Genomic DNA, 16105 nt, shown 5'->3' with positions numbered 1-16105 from the left:
TTCATGGATATTTTGACGGATCATTATCAAGTCTAACTCAAAATTAACGCAAACAATGTTATTTATTCAATCTACTGTTTAATTTAAGGACCAAGTCGCTTTGTTACATGCCTAAATAAATTTTCATATTGTGCCTGTTGTATATTGACTTTGTCCACACCATATTAATTGGCATCCATGTTTGTTTAGCACATCACAACAGCTTGTGGTTGTTGGCAAACACTATGCTGTCTCTAATTAAACTAATACCTGTGTGTCTAAAGAAAATAACTCTTACATTTCTGGAGTAACGCCAGGAGACGAAGTTCTATAAAACGGCTTCGATATTTAGCTAAAAATAGACGTCTGGTATTTTACTGTATCAAAAAATAACAAGCCATAATAAATCTGTGCGGTAACTAAACTTTTTATGAAAGCGGGCACAGAAACATTAAATACTTTTTTGCGTAATTTTCCATGGAAACAGCCCCTAAGTAGTAGAGAAGACTTTTCCGGGAGTTTTCTTCAGGAGAATTTTCTAAGAAAGTGTTTTATATCTAACTAGCTTTCCGGCCGCGGCTTCGCCCGCGTGGAATTTCGTTTGTTAAATTTTCCTGAATTTTCTTTGCTATAAACCTCACGGAGCCCGAGACCTTTCCAACGAATGCAAAACCGTGGAAATCGGTTCGTGCGTTCTGGAGTTATAGCGTCAGGGAGGAAAACCCGACTTATTTTCATATAGTAGATAAGATGTTTGGCTCTACCATAATGAAGAATTAGATGACGAAAAACAATCCTACGCTAACCTTAAGAGTTTTCAATAAATCATGAAGATAGGGCTAGGTACCTTTCCCTGTCGTCTTCTTTTCTATTTTATTAAGTCATCACCTAACCTAAGCTCTAGTTCATATTGCATGCACCTAGTTTTTCAATAGCAAGCTGTAAAAGTCGATTTTATTGATTTTTTTAATTAGGCTTTATGAAAGCGCTTCTAAGTCCTGTACGTTCAGAACTTCAGACAATGTAAAAGTTGTTATAGATTTCCATTCAATAAAATTGTGAGCATGACCTATTGTTTTGCAATTTTTTGAAGTGTTCGTATTAAATATTGTAACGCAGCGAACGTGATCTGTACATAGTCATAATCATCAAAAGTCTTATCACTCATGCGTTGTCTAGCTCTAGAGGCAATAATGTAATCTAAAAGAAGAAAAATAAATAGTGATTAGCTAGGATTTGTAGATTTATGCAACAAAAAAGCTTGATCGTTTTAAAACTGGTAGAGTTTACTGCGTCGAAAATATCACTCTTCAATCGGCTTGCACTAAGGGGGCCACCCCTCGCTTCAAGGTCACTGGGGTGAGCACTGGCAGCCAACAATTAAATACACAAATTTAAACCTTAACACCGTTAACATAAGAACGAAAAACTAAGTTCTGACCCGACGATGAGTTTTTAATTCTGTTTTATTTGTGCACATACCTAGTCGCCTACATTTGATGTCGATGGTTGGTTGGTACCTTCAATGCACTTTACGTTTATGTATAACAAATTGTACTGTGAATCATCTTTCATTTATTTATTGTTTCGTTTTTATTAGTTGCAATCTATATTACATGGTTTTGACTAATGATAATCGTACCGTTATTAATTATACTGGAGTCGAATTGTTTACAAATCAAATTATTATCATTTGATTTTGAATTACAAATTAAGTGAAAGAATAATTACAAGTATACACCTACATAGTGTTTTTGTAACATTGTAATAAATATGTAAAATAGTTTAGATAACTCAACTCTACATAACAAGTACTGACAAGTAGCTCACTGAAGATAAGGGGTTATTTTTAAAACCGCCAAAAATATAATTAAACTTCTTTTTCTAAATTTCTTTCCAAGTAACGGATCCTAATAATCGAGTTTAAGAACGACGCAGTAAGTAAGTAGCCATGCATAAAACGGCAGTCCAAGTTAGTGCCGCCTTCGGTGGGTTATTCTGAAGTCATGAGGCAAATGTATGAACTCCACCGTTCGTTTCGCTTCACCGAATGACTTTTATGAACGTTTCCGCGAAACAGTGATCATCGGAATTGTTTTTACTGCGCGTCGATTTGTAAATATGACATCTGCGATAAGGCGCTAGTTAAGGATTTTCTCGTAGTATCGTGCTCTATGAAGCGTAATTGCGAATTGTTTTTATCTCCATTAAATAACGAAGTATTGATTTTCCTATTGCAACATTATAACAAATCGGTATCCCAGCTAATTTAAAAGATCTCTATGATGATGTCTGACATAAAAATAATTTGTCCAACATGATGCAGAACACAAGTTTAGTTCGGACTTGAAATATTAACGTGAGAGAAAAAATTGATTAAAATTAATTTGAATATAAATCACTCAGAAACAAACAGATCTTATTTTAACTTTTAACAAATTATAGAGGCTTTCTAACACTTTTATACTTATAGCATTTACTTACCAACACGCGTCTGTTAATTTGGCGTCTATGATTGGCACTTTGCCAATTCCATCAATATTAATAGTACCGCCTACAATAAATAAATAGAGACCTATGTGATAAATAATTTTATCATCATCATCAACAGCCCTTTACAGTCCACTGCTGGACTATGAGCCTCCTCCACTATAGTGGAGGAAATAATTTTATACTGTACTGTTAAAGATAATCCATATCCTTTAGAAAGTAACTACACGCCATTGTTTGTTTTTGTAAAACAAATAATCTGATGGATGATGAGGTAAGACTTAGCGAACTCTCAAAGGTCACAGATATGATCACAATAGAGCCTACCTATGTTGCAGTAAAGAAGACCCAATATGTTGATCAAATAGACGGGGGTAACGCACGCGAGCGCGACAAAAACCACAAAGAAAAAACACTATAAAAACAAGCGTTGATCGTGTCTAACTGATCCAGGGACGATGACCTCGCGAATTAGCGCGCCAAACAATTCTTTTCTGCTCTCTGGTCGCGGCCGAGCCTCGTTTAATCTGTGGTTGTCTGTGCCTTTTAATCTGAAGTGGAATTTCCCGCGTTTTTAGAACGGTGTGTGATACTTTTTCATCTATTGATTTTTTTTTCTTTTTATTTTGAATACGTAATGAAACCTGGCTGCATTGTTGTAACACAAACACAAGAAATGTTCACTCAGTTTTTTTACTTTGCTCGTAACAAATATTGCTCATCAGCGCTTCTTATACCTACCTAACAAACATATTATCTGAATATTTCACCGCAACTTTATCATTTACTCGTAGGTAGGAGGTAGGTACTAAACGAGATATTTGCATAACAAATACATGAAATTCCTACTACGGATGACATAATAACTTCCCTAAACATTCCCGATGAATACATTGTCCAGCACTAAATGGAAATGTCCTATTCCGTATTTGCTTTCGGTTAGTATAATTTATTCGCCGTACGATCGCACAAGCGGTCATTGACAGCGGTGACCCGACTCCGTCCCAAATATCACTTATAAATCAATTACGATGCTGTTATAGTCTGCGATTATATCAACAGAATCGGAGGTTTCGTTTTATTGTTTACTTACCGTTTTTTGTGTTTTAAAGTTTTCTAAGCTGTCAGATATCCATGTGAATATCTCTACCCAAAAAATTTATCAAGTCTCTATCATTGCTTTCGTGAATCTGGTAGCGCATTTTCTTACATAACTTTTCAATTCCTATCATTGGAGGTCCGAAAATATTTCTCATACAATTTGATACCATAATGATCATTCTTCATAAAAAATTTAAAACCTACATATTTAAAAACATAATCATTGATATTCATAATATCACTAATCATACACTTAGTTTTTACTAATATTTGTTTTCATATATTTTTCTATACTAATGATCGAAACTCATAATCATTCGAATAAATAACTATAATATTCATAAATGTGATGTATCCTAATATTTGTTTTCATAAATTTATTACTCATAAGTGTATTTATCCATATTATTGAAAATCATGATGTCTATATTCGTATTAAATCGTATTTTAACATTAAATTAATTTGAAATGGTCCAAAACAGGCAATATTTTGTGCCACAAAACTAACGTGACAGAAACGAATCGCTGCAAAACCGACTCCACGTAGTCTTGTCTGCCCTACCCCTAGAGTGTAATTTAAAAGCCGGAGGCGCGGAGGGAGGGCAGCCCTCGCCCGCTGTAACGAGGCTCAGGCGCCCGGGTGAGCTGGAGCGGCTGAGGCTGGTCGCCGAGGCGCCGAAGGCGCCGATGGCGATCCAAAAAGCCGAAGCTGCGGAAGCAAGCGTGGGTGCCTGAGCCTCGTTACGCAAGGGCGGAAGGGCTGCACATCCCGCAGCGCCGGAGACGAGGAGATACCAATGCATGCTGCATGCTTGCTTTCATGCTGCATGCTCTGCATGCTTATCTACTCTATTAATTTTTTTAAAGATACGAGTATGTCTGTTATAAAGTAAATTATTCTGAACAATAACATTATGAGTTGAAGTATGTTCTTAGTAACAACATTATTAATTAAAACAATATGATCAATGAATGTTATGAAGAAAAAAGATCTGAAAATAAAAATTATGTATTTTAAATGGTTCTTGGCAGTAAGAGTATTGATAAAAAAATTATGATTACTAACTGTTATGAGCTCCGTTGGTAGTAATAAAAATGTATGAATAAAAAAAGTATGAAAAATAAAATTATGAAGAGAGATTATTATGAACACAAATCGGTAGTAAGACAAAGAATATGATTTAGAATTTTATGTGAGCCAATATAGAACCCGTGAATCTATACTAATAACTTATAAATGCGAAAGTAACTCTTGTCTGTCTATCTTGCTTTCACGCCTAAACCAGTGAACCGACTTTGATGAAATTTGGCATAGAGATAGTTTGAGTCCCGGGAAAGGACATAGGATAGCTGTTTATATCTCGGTTTTTGAAACAGGGACGCGCGCGATAAAGTTTTAATTCCACGCGGGCGAAGCCGCGAGCGGATAGCTAGTACCTACCTACATAAACGGATCTTCTTCTTCTTTTTCCAGACTCTCTACGGAATGAATGCAACCTTTTCCTAACTGCTTTCAACATTCTGCTAATAGAAAAGGAAGGATTTTACCTTACACGTGTGTGTTATTAGATTTGACTCCCAATAAGTAAAAGTAAGTTACTTTTTCCAGGTACAGAATGATAGGTACGCACGAAATTCCTATCCCCAAATTATCATCATGCTAACTATATGGGACAAATTCTGAGAACAAATTAATGGAAAATCTCGCGAACTTTCATGCGTTCAGTCCCATCAGGGACGAAAAATACTAAAATTCTTGTGACAGTCTCTGTTTTGTTTCTAATTAAATACTGATGATTTGTAGCAGACAGTCAGGCAACTGTTCAACTTACAGGTAAATAAGTTTTCTACTTATTGTTAATAATACTTTCAAGTCATTTTAAATATGTATTTAATTACTTCTAAGATTTCTTCCGGAAACATTTGACAGCTCTCTATTACATACTTGATTGCCATTAAACAAAAGAAGGTGATCTTCTCTATTATTCCTTTCTGTTTTCTTTGTTTATCCTACAAAATGTATTTGTTCCTAATTTGTCACAGTGATGACCCCATTAGAATCCTCAAAAGCGTCGCCTTCCATAGCCGGTGTAGTTTGTGGGCTAATAGCGCGGTCTCGGTCGAGAGCCCGTGGGAATACCCGCCGGAGTGGGACGGCCGTTAGAAAAAACCAATTACCACCACAAAAGTCAACCTCATTGGACGACCGGCCTGTTTTATTCATAACACGCAAGATCAATATGTTTACCAGCAAAAACTAAGTAGAAGTGTTTCTGTAATTACAATTAGACAGTGAAAATTGATATTGCCGACTAAAAATGCATTTAACTAACACTGCAAAAATATCAAGCGTTTTCTGCAATTATTTTTTATATCTGCAAGTGTTTGTAAGATGTTGTCTTTACCAGCGTACACGCACTTGTTTAATGTTAATTGTACGTTTTGTATCTGATTATTAATTATGATTATTAACGCACCCTTTTCAGTGTTTTTGACGCCTAAGTGAAAATAAAAATGCGAGTTAACATGTCACTACATTTTATTTCAAGCAACTTTACAACTGTAGTTGAACTTTGAAGCTTAATCTTTGATTACATTGTGATTTTTTCTTTATAAATAGGCACAGTTATAGTACTCTTGGTCAACATAATTATTACCTACATAACACGTTGTATTCTGATTCGGTTCGGTCTTATTTTCATAAGAGGCGAAAACTAATTAGTACGAGTTAGTCACGGCTCGTGTTGTTAAAGTTAACTAAAGGGGACACGTTTCAATTAACACTTAGCTGTTCACGGCCTAATGAGCCCGCGATATCGATCTTTAACCTTCCGTGTGCCTCGGGCCTTATCGACCTTACACATTTCAACGGAACGCTTATGAATAAACAGACACATGTCTATGTTTCGCGCCTTTTATTCCCGCGCTCTCCTGTTTTCCCTGCAACTTAATTTCAATACATATTGGATTTACTTTAAAAAAATAATCACTGTAAAAACTTTTCTGAATATTTTAAAGTTAAATGTCAATAACTCTAGCAATTTGTAAACAATAAAACCCAAAACATAAATGGTTCCGGAACTGAACACAGAGATTGATTGACGTAGGTATTGAAGCCTTTCAGTGTTTACGTTACTAATACACGAATAAATCTGTGGCGCCGTTCTAAATTCAAATCAAATTATTCCGTATAAATTTAAAATTCAAATGGTGGCGACACTTTTTGAACGCTAGTTAAAGCGTGAGTTACTTTTTCATTAGATGAAATTAATGAATATACACAATACGAGGATAGTTGAAGAAAAGTTAATGTTAAAATTTTTAAAATAATAAAAGAAACAATGCCAATGGCGCACACTTATTCCGTTTTGTATTTGTTGAAGAAATAACCACGACATCGATTACACTAATGTTTAGAATCGGTCACGGGTATGATCATCTTCGGTGGTCCGTGCATTATGCTACTAGTGACCGTTACGAATCCGCATTTGAAAAATTACGCCTTGGCTCTCCGAGAGGCTAGGTTATTCTCTAAAATGCCGGTTGCGAGATGGCTACCGTGGTAGGGACCCATTACGCCTCCGTTCGTTCCTCCATTCAATCACTCGGTTACAGTAATTTAACTACAGAATCCAGCGCATTCCAATTTCAAATTTCTTTGTTCATCGTTACGATTATTATCATTCTGTTTTGTGCCTATGATTGCTTTGAAATTCGAATCTACTAAAAGATTTTTTGTCGGTGCTTTTTTTTTCTCAATTTCATTGACTTTCTCAAACACTGTCTTTCTATTATTGGTATAACTGGTATAACTTTACTAAGGTAGTTATGTTATGGAATATTGATATCTTATCTTGTTATTTGGGGACGTATCAAAGTAATCATCTTCATTTGGTGTTACTTAACCTAATAAATTATTCAAATCCATCTCAAAATAAAATACTTACTATCTGCGTAACACGCAACGGATGAAACATTTGAGCGGACAATCAAAAGTTGTTCAGCCCTGAAGTTTCGCCGTCCGTAACGGCTCTGACAACAGGTAGGAACCGAACTTGGTCTCCACTGAAAGGTAATTTGCCAAGTTATTCTAAATGTTGGGAATTCCATAACTTTTTTCCTTCCAAATAATTCTACAGCCTCTACAGTTTCCTTCCGCTTTTGCGCATCTTCGTTCTTTCTTTTCGACGATTTGGTTAAAGTTTTTTATTGCACGAATATTTGTGGTGGTTTTGGTTTCTTAAATGAGCCTACAAGTGATTTTATAATTTAAACCAAGGAGGTTTGAATGATGAATCTATCCTTGTACATTCATACTTGAGTGTAGTTTCAGAATACAAAGTAAGCTAGCAGGCTCTAATTAAATAGCGATTAGGTCTTCTTGCACGTCTCCGTCCGATAAGCTTTTCGTGTTTGCCCAATTAATGTACTATTTAGTACTAAACCCAGTGTCTGCAGTGTATCACGTGTATCAGTAAACGGAACCCGCTCCAATTACCGGCGGCTATCGGACGATCGCCCGTTGAGAATGCGGCCCTAACTTAATTGCACCCTTGGTTTTGCTTTCTGTACCTTAATTGCACCCTTCTTCCTACGTCCAATCGCGTAATTGGTTTGAAAACTGAAATTTATACCATTGAAATGTTAAACATGATGTTCTGAAGAGATTGGTTAGTGAGAAATGCCGATGATCGAATCTCGTTAAAAGATTTCTGTATTTTGACAAAATACCACTTAGTGTAAATCGCACGCGTCCAAACTTGCCGTTTATTATTTATTGCCAGCCGGAGGCTATTCAATAAGACAAACATCAGGAAGCAAATTCCAGTCTTAAGCGAGAAACAAAATACTTTTAGTGATATAAATATTTGAAATGTTAATTAGTTACACCTAATCGAGAATAGACAAAATGGTAGACATCCCGATATAATTTACTACTCTGTAGTGTTATTCATAGTGAAAGTTATACATATACAAATACAGATTCGAATAATCATTATTGACCTGACAGTACAAAGCTTTACAATGACTTTTAAAGGAAACCAAACATTTTCTTCTTCATCTCTCGCAAGCACTACTGTCAGCGTTTTTAGTGTGACGCTTTTGGTGGCGAATAGCTATTGAACAGTCGCTATCGCCTTGCAGGGCCACGCAATGGTTTTTGCGGCGCGGTGTGCGGCGGGCCTAATTGCACACTCGGTGTCTAATTGAACGGTTGCCCGCAACCAGTCTTTGCCTTGTTTGTTAAACGATTACGCGCCTTTTTTATTATGGGCACTGATTTTTTCGCTAATACATTAATCGGCATCAAAAATATTGTTTGTAACATTTGTTAGAATATTATTGGTATCGCTGAAAAGTCCTTTTTACAGAACACATGCAAAAGACGTGTCAATGACAAACTTAAAAATTTACTTTAAAGCTTCCCAATAAAACAAAGCCGACGTTTTTATCAAACGTATGTTAGATACCTACAAATCAATCTCATTTACAAAGTTACTCTTTTATTTTCAGCTCGCTCACTCATATTACGGAGTCAACAAATAAAAACAAATATCTACCATCGAGTTACGACGGAACAACATTTTCGCGTGTTTATGAGCTGAGGGCAATAAAACTTCCATTATTTGTCTTAACATCTTGGCACGAGTCGAGGGCTCTAAGTCCTAACCAACCCGACCGCGAACCGAAAAACAATTCGCGATTCACTCGTTTGCGACGTAACTCATTTTTGCAACGATTTATACCTTAACAAACAATGTTACATTACACAGGCCTGAAAAAGGGTTAAGTTTAGAATTTAAAGCAAACATTTTATGTTTCGTTCTCTTTATTGAATTATTCTCGGTTGAGATTCTTTTTATAAATGATTTGAGCTATTTAAATAGAACTAACCCTAAAAGTCGCATTTTAGATAAGAAAAAAACAAGATCGAAATACAGTGTCACTAAACAGACAGTAGGTAAGGTAATTAAAAAACTCCAACAAAAGTCTCAATTAACCGTTAGAAATAACTACTAATAACTCGCTAAAATACACGACACAACAAGACAAAAAAGCCTTGCTAACAAAACAACTCTCCGTGTAACACGTCAACAATAACATCTCAAAGCCCTCGGCTCATCTTGACAATCAGATTTCCGTTAGCACCACGCGATTAGCACATATCGTCCAGCAACCGGCACAATGCCGGCAGATAAACGACTCGAGAAGCGGTCTCAGAATAACCCCCTCGCAGCTGCCGCTCAAGGCAAACCGCCCGCTTCTTTTAGGCCATGTTTTGCAACGTAAATCGAGATTTTTTTTCATCCTTTTCTAAAGTATCTAGAGCTTACAATGGCGCGCACAAGTTTCGAGTCTATTTATGGAGTGGCGATGATCGATCCCACGTTAACCGGTAATTTTAATGGATCGAAAATAAGTTTTATATTCAGCTGTAATCGGTAAATTGATTTATTCTTTATTAACACATCCTTGCAAAACACTTTATTAAATTTTAATTTACTTCGTAAGTACTGTCTGAGGCCATGTAGAACTTGTTAAAATTTAAAATAGGTAATCATGCGGTTTTGTGTTAAAAAATGGTGTCTAATTAAATTCATATCAAATCGAATCATAAACCAATCCTAATTAAAACACTTGGGTAATAATAACAGTTCTGCTATTTTTAAACGATCATATCGTTGCTATTAATGTCGCTTGTCCTACTTCTTATTGAACACGCCGAATGCCCCCGTCAGGTGATTTATAACTCTACGTGATAGGTGGCATGCCTGCCTTGCTAGTATAAACCAGTAATTACCAGTGCATTTACAATTTGTACTTAAAAATCGTGATTTTAGAGCTAAAGAAAAAAAATTGCAGCAATTTTTTACTAAAAATGCAAGAAGAATATCTAACAGAATAACAAAGTATTTTAAAGTTTAAACTAACGACTAAACCTAACATCTGTCTAAGTATTTGCAATGAAGATTTATCAGTAGATATCTCATTTTTTACCTAGGTAGTCTCGTCAAATAGTACCGATGCCTCTTTCATTGCCATTACTGAATGCACCTGCTTTTTGTTGCCGTTTCATTCCCACGCGATGTTTAAATAAATCAGCCATCTCTTTCGTCCATCGCACATTTCGTTTTACATCCACATGCCTTAATGGCGTGATTGCGATCTGGATGAATGGACACGGCCGGTGCAATAAGTTATTAATATTAAAGTAGATGGTATTTTATTTATTGTGATGATGATGACTCAGTGACATTTGAAACCCTTTTAAGATTGTATCGTAATCTTGATGCACACTATCTGAGCGGACGGGATGTTGTCTAAGTACACGTTGATACTGAAAATATGAATGGAAGTGCATTAAATAAAGATACTAGTTAGAACTTAATGGTCAGAAAACGCAGATAACGCGACGTCCAAGAAATCCCAAGTCTCATATTTTCCAAAATTTTACAGAGAACACCTTTGGGCTCCAATACAAGAAACTTGAGCCAAAACTTCACTGGAAAGAGTTTTCTTCAAGTTATTTCTTCTCTTATGATTATCATAATCAGCTGAATCTTGCGCGAAACTTCTCGTCTTAAACACAAAAAGTTACTACGAAAGTTGGTACACAGACTGACCTGCAGATTTAATGGGCAGCTAAGCACCAGCTGAGCGGGCGCAAGCTGGTCCCGCTTTTCACTTAACTTTGCGAGCTGCACTTACTTACTGAGCTACTCTTAGGCTGGGTTGCACCATCTTACTTTAACAAATGTCAAAAATCTGTCAAACTCTATACAAAACACACCGGTTAATGTTATAGTTACTGTTAAAGTAAATGGTGCAACAGCCTTAATCTGAGCTACAGTTTTCAAGTCCGCCTCACTTTGCATCGGCTACCGCATCCATATCGTAAGCGGATCAACTAAATCCGTAAATTATCTAGGCAATAAAGTGATAATATTGACCTCTGCAATTAGCTTTCACAGCTGCATTACTGAGATTATAAAGGATTATGCGAATAATATCTAGTGTAATAGGTCTAGTTACTTGACGACGGCTTATGTCGGTTAACGTTAACGAACAGAAATCTTACCAAAGAAGAGCTAATCGGTTGCATCAAGAGAAAACTTTTAGTTGTCCTCAGAAATGGAAATTAAACGTGTTTAATTTTGTAAAGATGGAATTCATCAGTGTCTTCTATTCCATGATCTCAAGTTTAAAATTTAAAACTAGGTTCCTAAAAACTGAAACAATAAAACTTTTCTTTAAAACCTTTTTATCAGTAACTTGTAAAATAACGCAAATCTTGCATTATAAGGCCGAGTTGCACCTCCTAACTTTGACCGTAACTATGACGATAACCGATGTTTTATGTATGGAGTTGACAGATTTTTGACGTTTGTTAAAGTTAAAGTAAGATGGTGCAACCCAGCCTAAGAGTGTCAACCGTTTCAATTAACATAATTGACGATGATAATGCAAAACCCAGTTGGTTACTGTTAATAGAATTCGTTAAAAAGATGCAAGTCATTTTCAACATAAACTACGATACATGTTTCCGTCAATCGCCAATGCAATGTGTCTCCTAAGACTAAGCTTGTACAACCTTATTAATACACCCTAGTTGAACACTGTTTTAAAGTGACGTTTAGTATGGAAATGTCACTTTAAAACAGTGTTCAACAAGGTGTAACTTTTTATTAATAAGGGGTTAGTGTCTAGATTGTACAATGTCTTATTGCTTAACAATTTTAGCGTCTCTTATAGCTTCTAGCCTAGAGAGAGTCGGCTACCAATCGTCAACTCGATTTGTTTGCTTTGTCCGACTGTACTTTTTGCTGTGCATTCTCGCCTTGGCCGGCGCAGCAATTAGTGTTGTCCTTATCCTTTAACGGCCCGCTGTTCCGCCAGTTTATTGTTCCACGAGGAATGTCCCGGCGATTTCTATTCATTACTGCAAGTGGGGAATTTGTTTTCGATAAACGAGCTGGCAAATCCCAAAAGGTATTAGAAGAGTTTGTAGAGATGCCGATTGTTTATGTTCTACTTTAAAATGATAAGCATGACTAACAGAAATAATTTGTGGAATTTGTTTGTTTATTGCTCATTAATGATTAATTTGTATTTTAACTTCAAGATAAAGATAATAAGTTATACTTACTTAACTACCAGTAAGTTGCCAATAAGTGGCTGGCTACCTACCTAATGTTACACCATACAAAAACACAAGTCCATTCGATGTTGTACTGATTTAATAAAATTTTATTCAACGTATACAGTCTCAAAATTATAATCATTGTCTTTTCTCAGAAATTACTCAAACAATTCTGCGAAGTGTGCAATCATATTATATCTAATATCAATGTAATTATTTAATACCGGCTTACTGCAATCGCGAATAAAACAAGCACTTAATCGCTGCTAGAACCTGCTTCATTATAAAGTGATAATATCAAAAGTATCAAAACTTTGCCGCCGCAGTATATCAAAAGCTGTTCACACTCCGCAATGAGTGGCAATGATTTCGTGATCGAAGGCGGGTCCAAGCTAGTGCCGCCTCTCGCGGCGCGCGTAACGGTGACGGCGCACTAGCGCTGCGGAATTTGCTCGAACTAACAAAATTATTTTAGAATGAAGTTTTGAATTTGAGTGTTTTAAAAAAATGAAAAATATAAAGTTAATTTGTTTGTTACTAAATTTTTACCTACAGCTAGGTCTTCTCAGCCTTCATATTTCTTGTCTGTCTGTCTGTCTGTCTTGCCTGAATGATTTATGAATGAAATAAGCTTTATAAAAGTTAGCGTTCAAATAATATTTTATACAAAACAGAAAAGTAAGCACTTGCTCGTATAAACATCATAATAAAAAACAAAACCGCAAAAAACCAACCATTAATTAACTAGGCCAACAACAAATTACAAGAATAGTTTATTTCAACGAAAACCCATTTAGTTTTCACAACGGAAGCGGTCGCGACCGCAACTTTATCATTCGGACGTCACGTGGTACAAACACGAAGCTGTGATATTTTGCAACGAGTGGAAAAACGATAACGTTATCAAATAAATGCTCGTTTACGCGAAATGAGTGAACAACCTTGACCGCTGGGATTCTGATACGATTGATTGACCAGGAAACTCTCGCTTAAAACTATGTACTATGTATGTTAATTGGGCCACTTTTTTTAAGCAATTTTAAGCGCCCTAGAGTTAGTTTATGTTTTACAGTTTAAATGACAAAACTTGGTATTCATATAATAATTTATAAGTAATACTCTAGCTAGAGTCCAATCTACATCATCTACAATATTTTTGATTTGACTACCCAATCCTTAATTGCATTCTTATACCATATACCAAGAGTAGGCTGGAAAGACTTGTTTGCAACCGGACCTTATTACCTAAATTACATGGTTATTGTTAATAATTAAATAACTACGGTTTACCTGAAAAAACGTCATTGCACAACGGGAAGCGGTTGCAACCGCATTGTTTCTGTAGGAGCGATTGTGCACTTTCCGTCCGCTGGCTACAATTATTACAAAAATAACGATAACTCAAGGTAATATTGAAATACATAACTTCCTTCTATAATGCATTTTAATTGAAATTATACGTAGTTGCTAAAAAACGTCCGCGACAAAACATTTACCTAGTGGACCTGGATTATTAAAACTATAAAAAGGTTACTTACCTACCTTAGAGTAGCCGCGTGGTTTAGAAAGGAACATTAGGCATCCATCTACATTACACGAAACTGACACTTACTACAAACACTGGAACGGCACGGTCTTATCCCTAGTAAACAATATCTTGGGGATATGACTGATGATGGGGTTTTCTAAATCTAAAGGCAGTTGAAAAGGTGAAGTCTGGGAACGTAAATTACGTATTATGCTCTAAGTCCAGCGGTTGCTTACCGGTCTATCGTATATCGAATCAGTCGGCCCGTTACCGTTGGGCTATTTTAGCTTTAACTTGCATAGTATCTAGCTCTCTGTAACGTGTTTTCTTTGTTGTTGCAGGCTACTACCAGCCAGCGGGCCCGCTCATCAAGGAGAGCGGCGCGGACGCCGAGCGCGCGCTGGCCCGCTACCACCCGCCGCCGCACTACCACGCGCCGCACCCTTCCGTGAGTACCACCATCGTTATTCGGGACTATTCTCATCTCTGTTTCCCACCGCTGCAACTCTTAGTAGCCAGGATCTATAGCTCGACCGCCAATCGCATCATCAGTTCAAATCAGATCAGTGACAACATCGAGATCTCTAATTTACCACAGCCAAAAAGATTTGTACTACAACTACACTCCCCACGCTGGCTAGACGAGTTTAGGAGGCAGGATGTCGTAAGATTATTGCCAGCTAATTAAGGCAGCTTAACGCCATCGTACTTCAGTCAACTGAGATTTAAGATATTGTTTATGAGCTGTCAAAACGCAAATCTTGTAGATTGTAGAATTTGTGAATATTTTACAGGCGGACAAGTTGTACAGATCAATCCCAAAATATTTTCGATTACAAGATTTGTTCGAATGATATCCGCAGTGACGACCATGCATTTAAGAACTGAAAGGTCTTTATGAACAAATTAAGTAGGTACTATTGAATTGGCCAAAGCATAACGTTAAATACTTATAGGATTAGTATAGGTAGGTTGGTCAGAGGTTGCGAAAGTCGGGAGCTACCAAATACAGAAAATGGTAAAGGTGAACCTAGACCTAGACAGAATTTACCTTCTATATTGGTATTGTTTAAACCTCGTTCAGAGAGTTTGATTGTCTGGTAACCGTATATCACACGAAATGGTTGTTCGCAGGTGCTCCAGCAATACGGCGCCCCGTACTACCCGGCGGCAGAACTATGCTACGGCCGGTACTACAGGCCTTCGGGACCATACCACATGCCGCCTCCACAGCCCGATGCTCCAGTAAGTCCCACTTCTTTCGTACTTCATAATCATCATCATCTCAGCCATAGGACGTCCACTGTAGGCCTCCCCCAATGATTATCACAATGGCCACGGCCACCGTGGCGGCCTGCTTCCTGCTATCTTTATGAGGTCGTCAGTCCACCTACGCTGCGCGCGTTTCGTAGGTACTTACATTACTTTAAGTGAATACTTAAAAATTATATAAGTACTCACTTGATGTTGGTATCAGTTCGCTGACATAAGATCTAAAGAATATGATTGAGCTCTACCGATAGCGAAACGTTAGTAATTTTTCATTTATGACCGCGGCTATAATATTTATCAAATCTTAAAACCCTGTAGATTATTTTTAAAGTTGCAAGTAAAAATTCTTCCCGCCAATATTTTATCGCTTTTTAAAATATAAATGCTCCATATCATACCTGAATCTTGGCTTCCCGTTAACTAATCGCATATAATTTGTCAACCAAGAAATGAGTAATCGCTAACTGTTTACCGATGTTAGGGTAGACTCGATTGAATAATCGCCCCAGGCGCAAATCTGAAGGGGCGGGATGTCTGCCGATTCCCCTGAGTGTGCAATTTTCAGGGGGTCTATCCTTTTAATTTTGTCGACA

The 16105-nt window shown here is 36.8% G+C and overlaps 1 protein-coding gene across 2 annotated transcripts in view; it reads left to right on the top strand.

Annotated features, from left to right (window-relative positions):
* Positions 1-16105, top strand: part of LOC114363087 (Histone gene-specific Epigenetic Repressor in late S phase) — a 251710-nt gene that overhangs the window by 220506 nt on the left and 15099 nt on the right. For both annotated transcript variants that reach the window (XM_028318709.1, XM_028318708.1), the window contains 2 exons: positions 14582-14688; positions 15375-15485. In XM_028318709.1, the coding sequence (XP_028174510.1) occupies positions 14582-14688; positions 15375-15485 (218 nt within the window). The remainder of the gene's footprint in view (positions 1-14581; positions 14689-15374; positions 15486-16105) is intronic.

Source organism: Ostrinia furnacalis, unplaced genomic scaffold (assembly GCF_004193835.3).
Source record: "Ostrinia furnacalis isolate ACB-3 unplaced genomic scaffold, ASM419383v2 OfSCF7012, whole genome shotgun sequence".
Taxonomy (NCBI): domain Eukaryota; kingdom Metazoa; phylum Arthropoda; class Insecta; order Lepidoptera; family Crambidae; genus Ostrinia; species Ostrinia furnacalis.
This window is presented reverse-complemented; position numbering and strand designations above follow the sequence as displayed.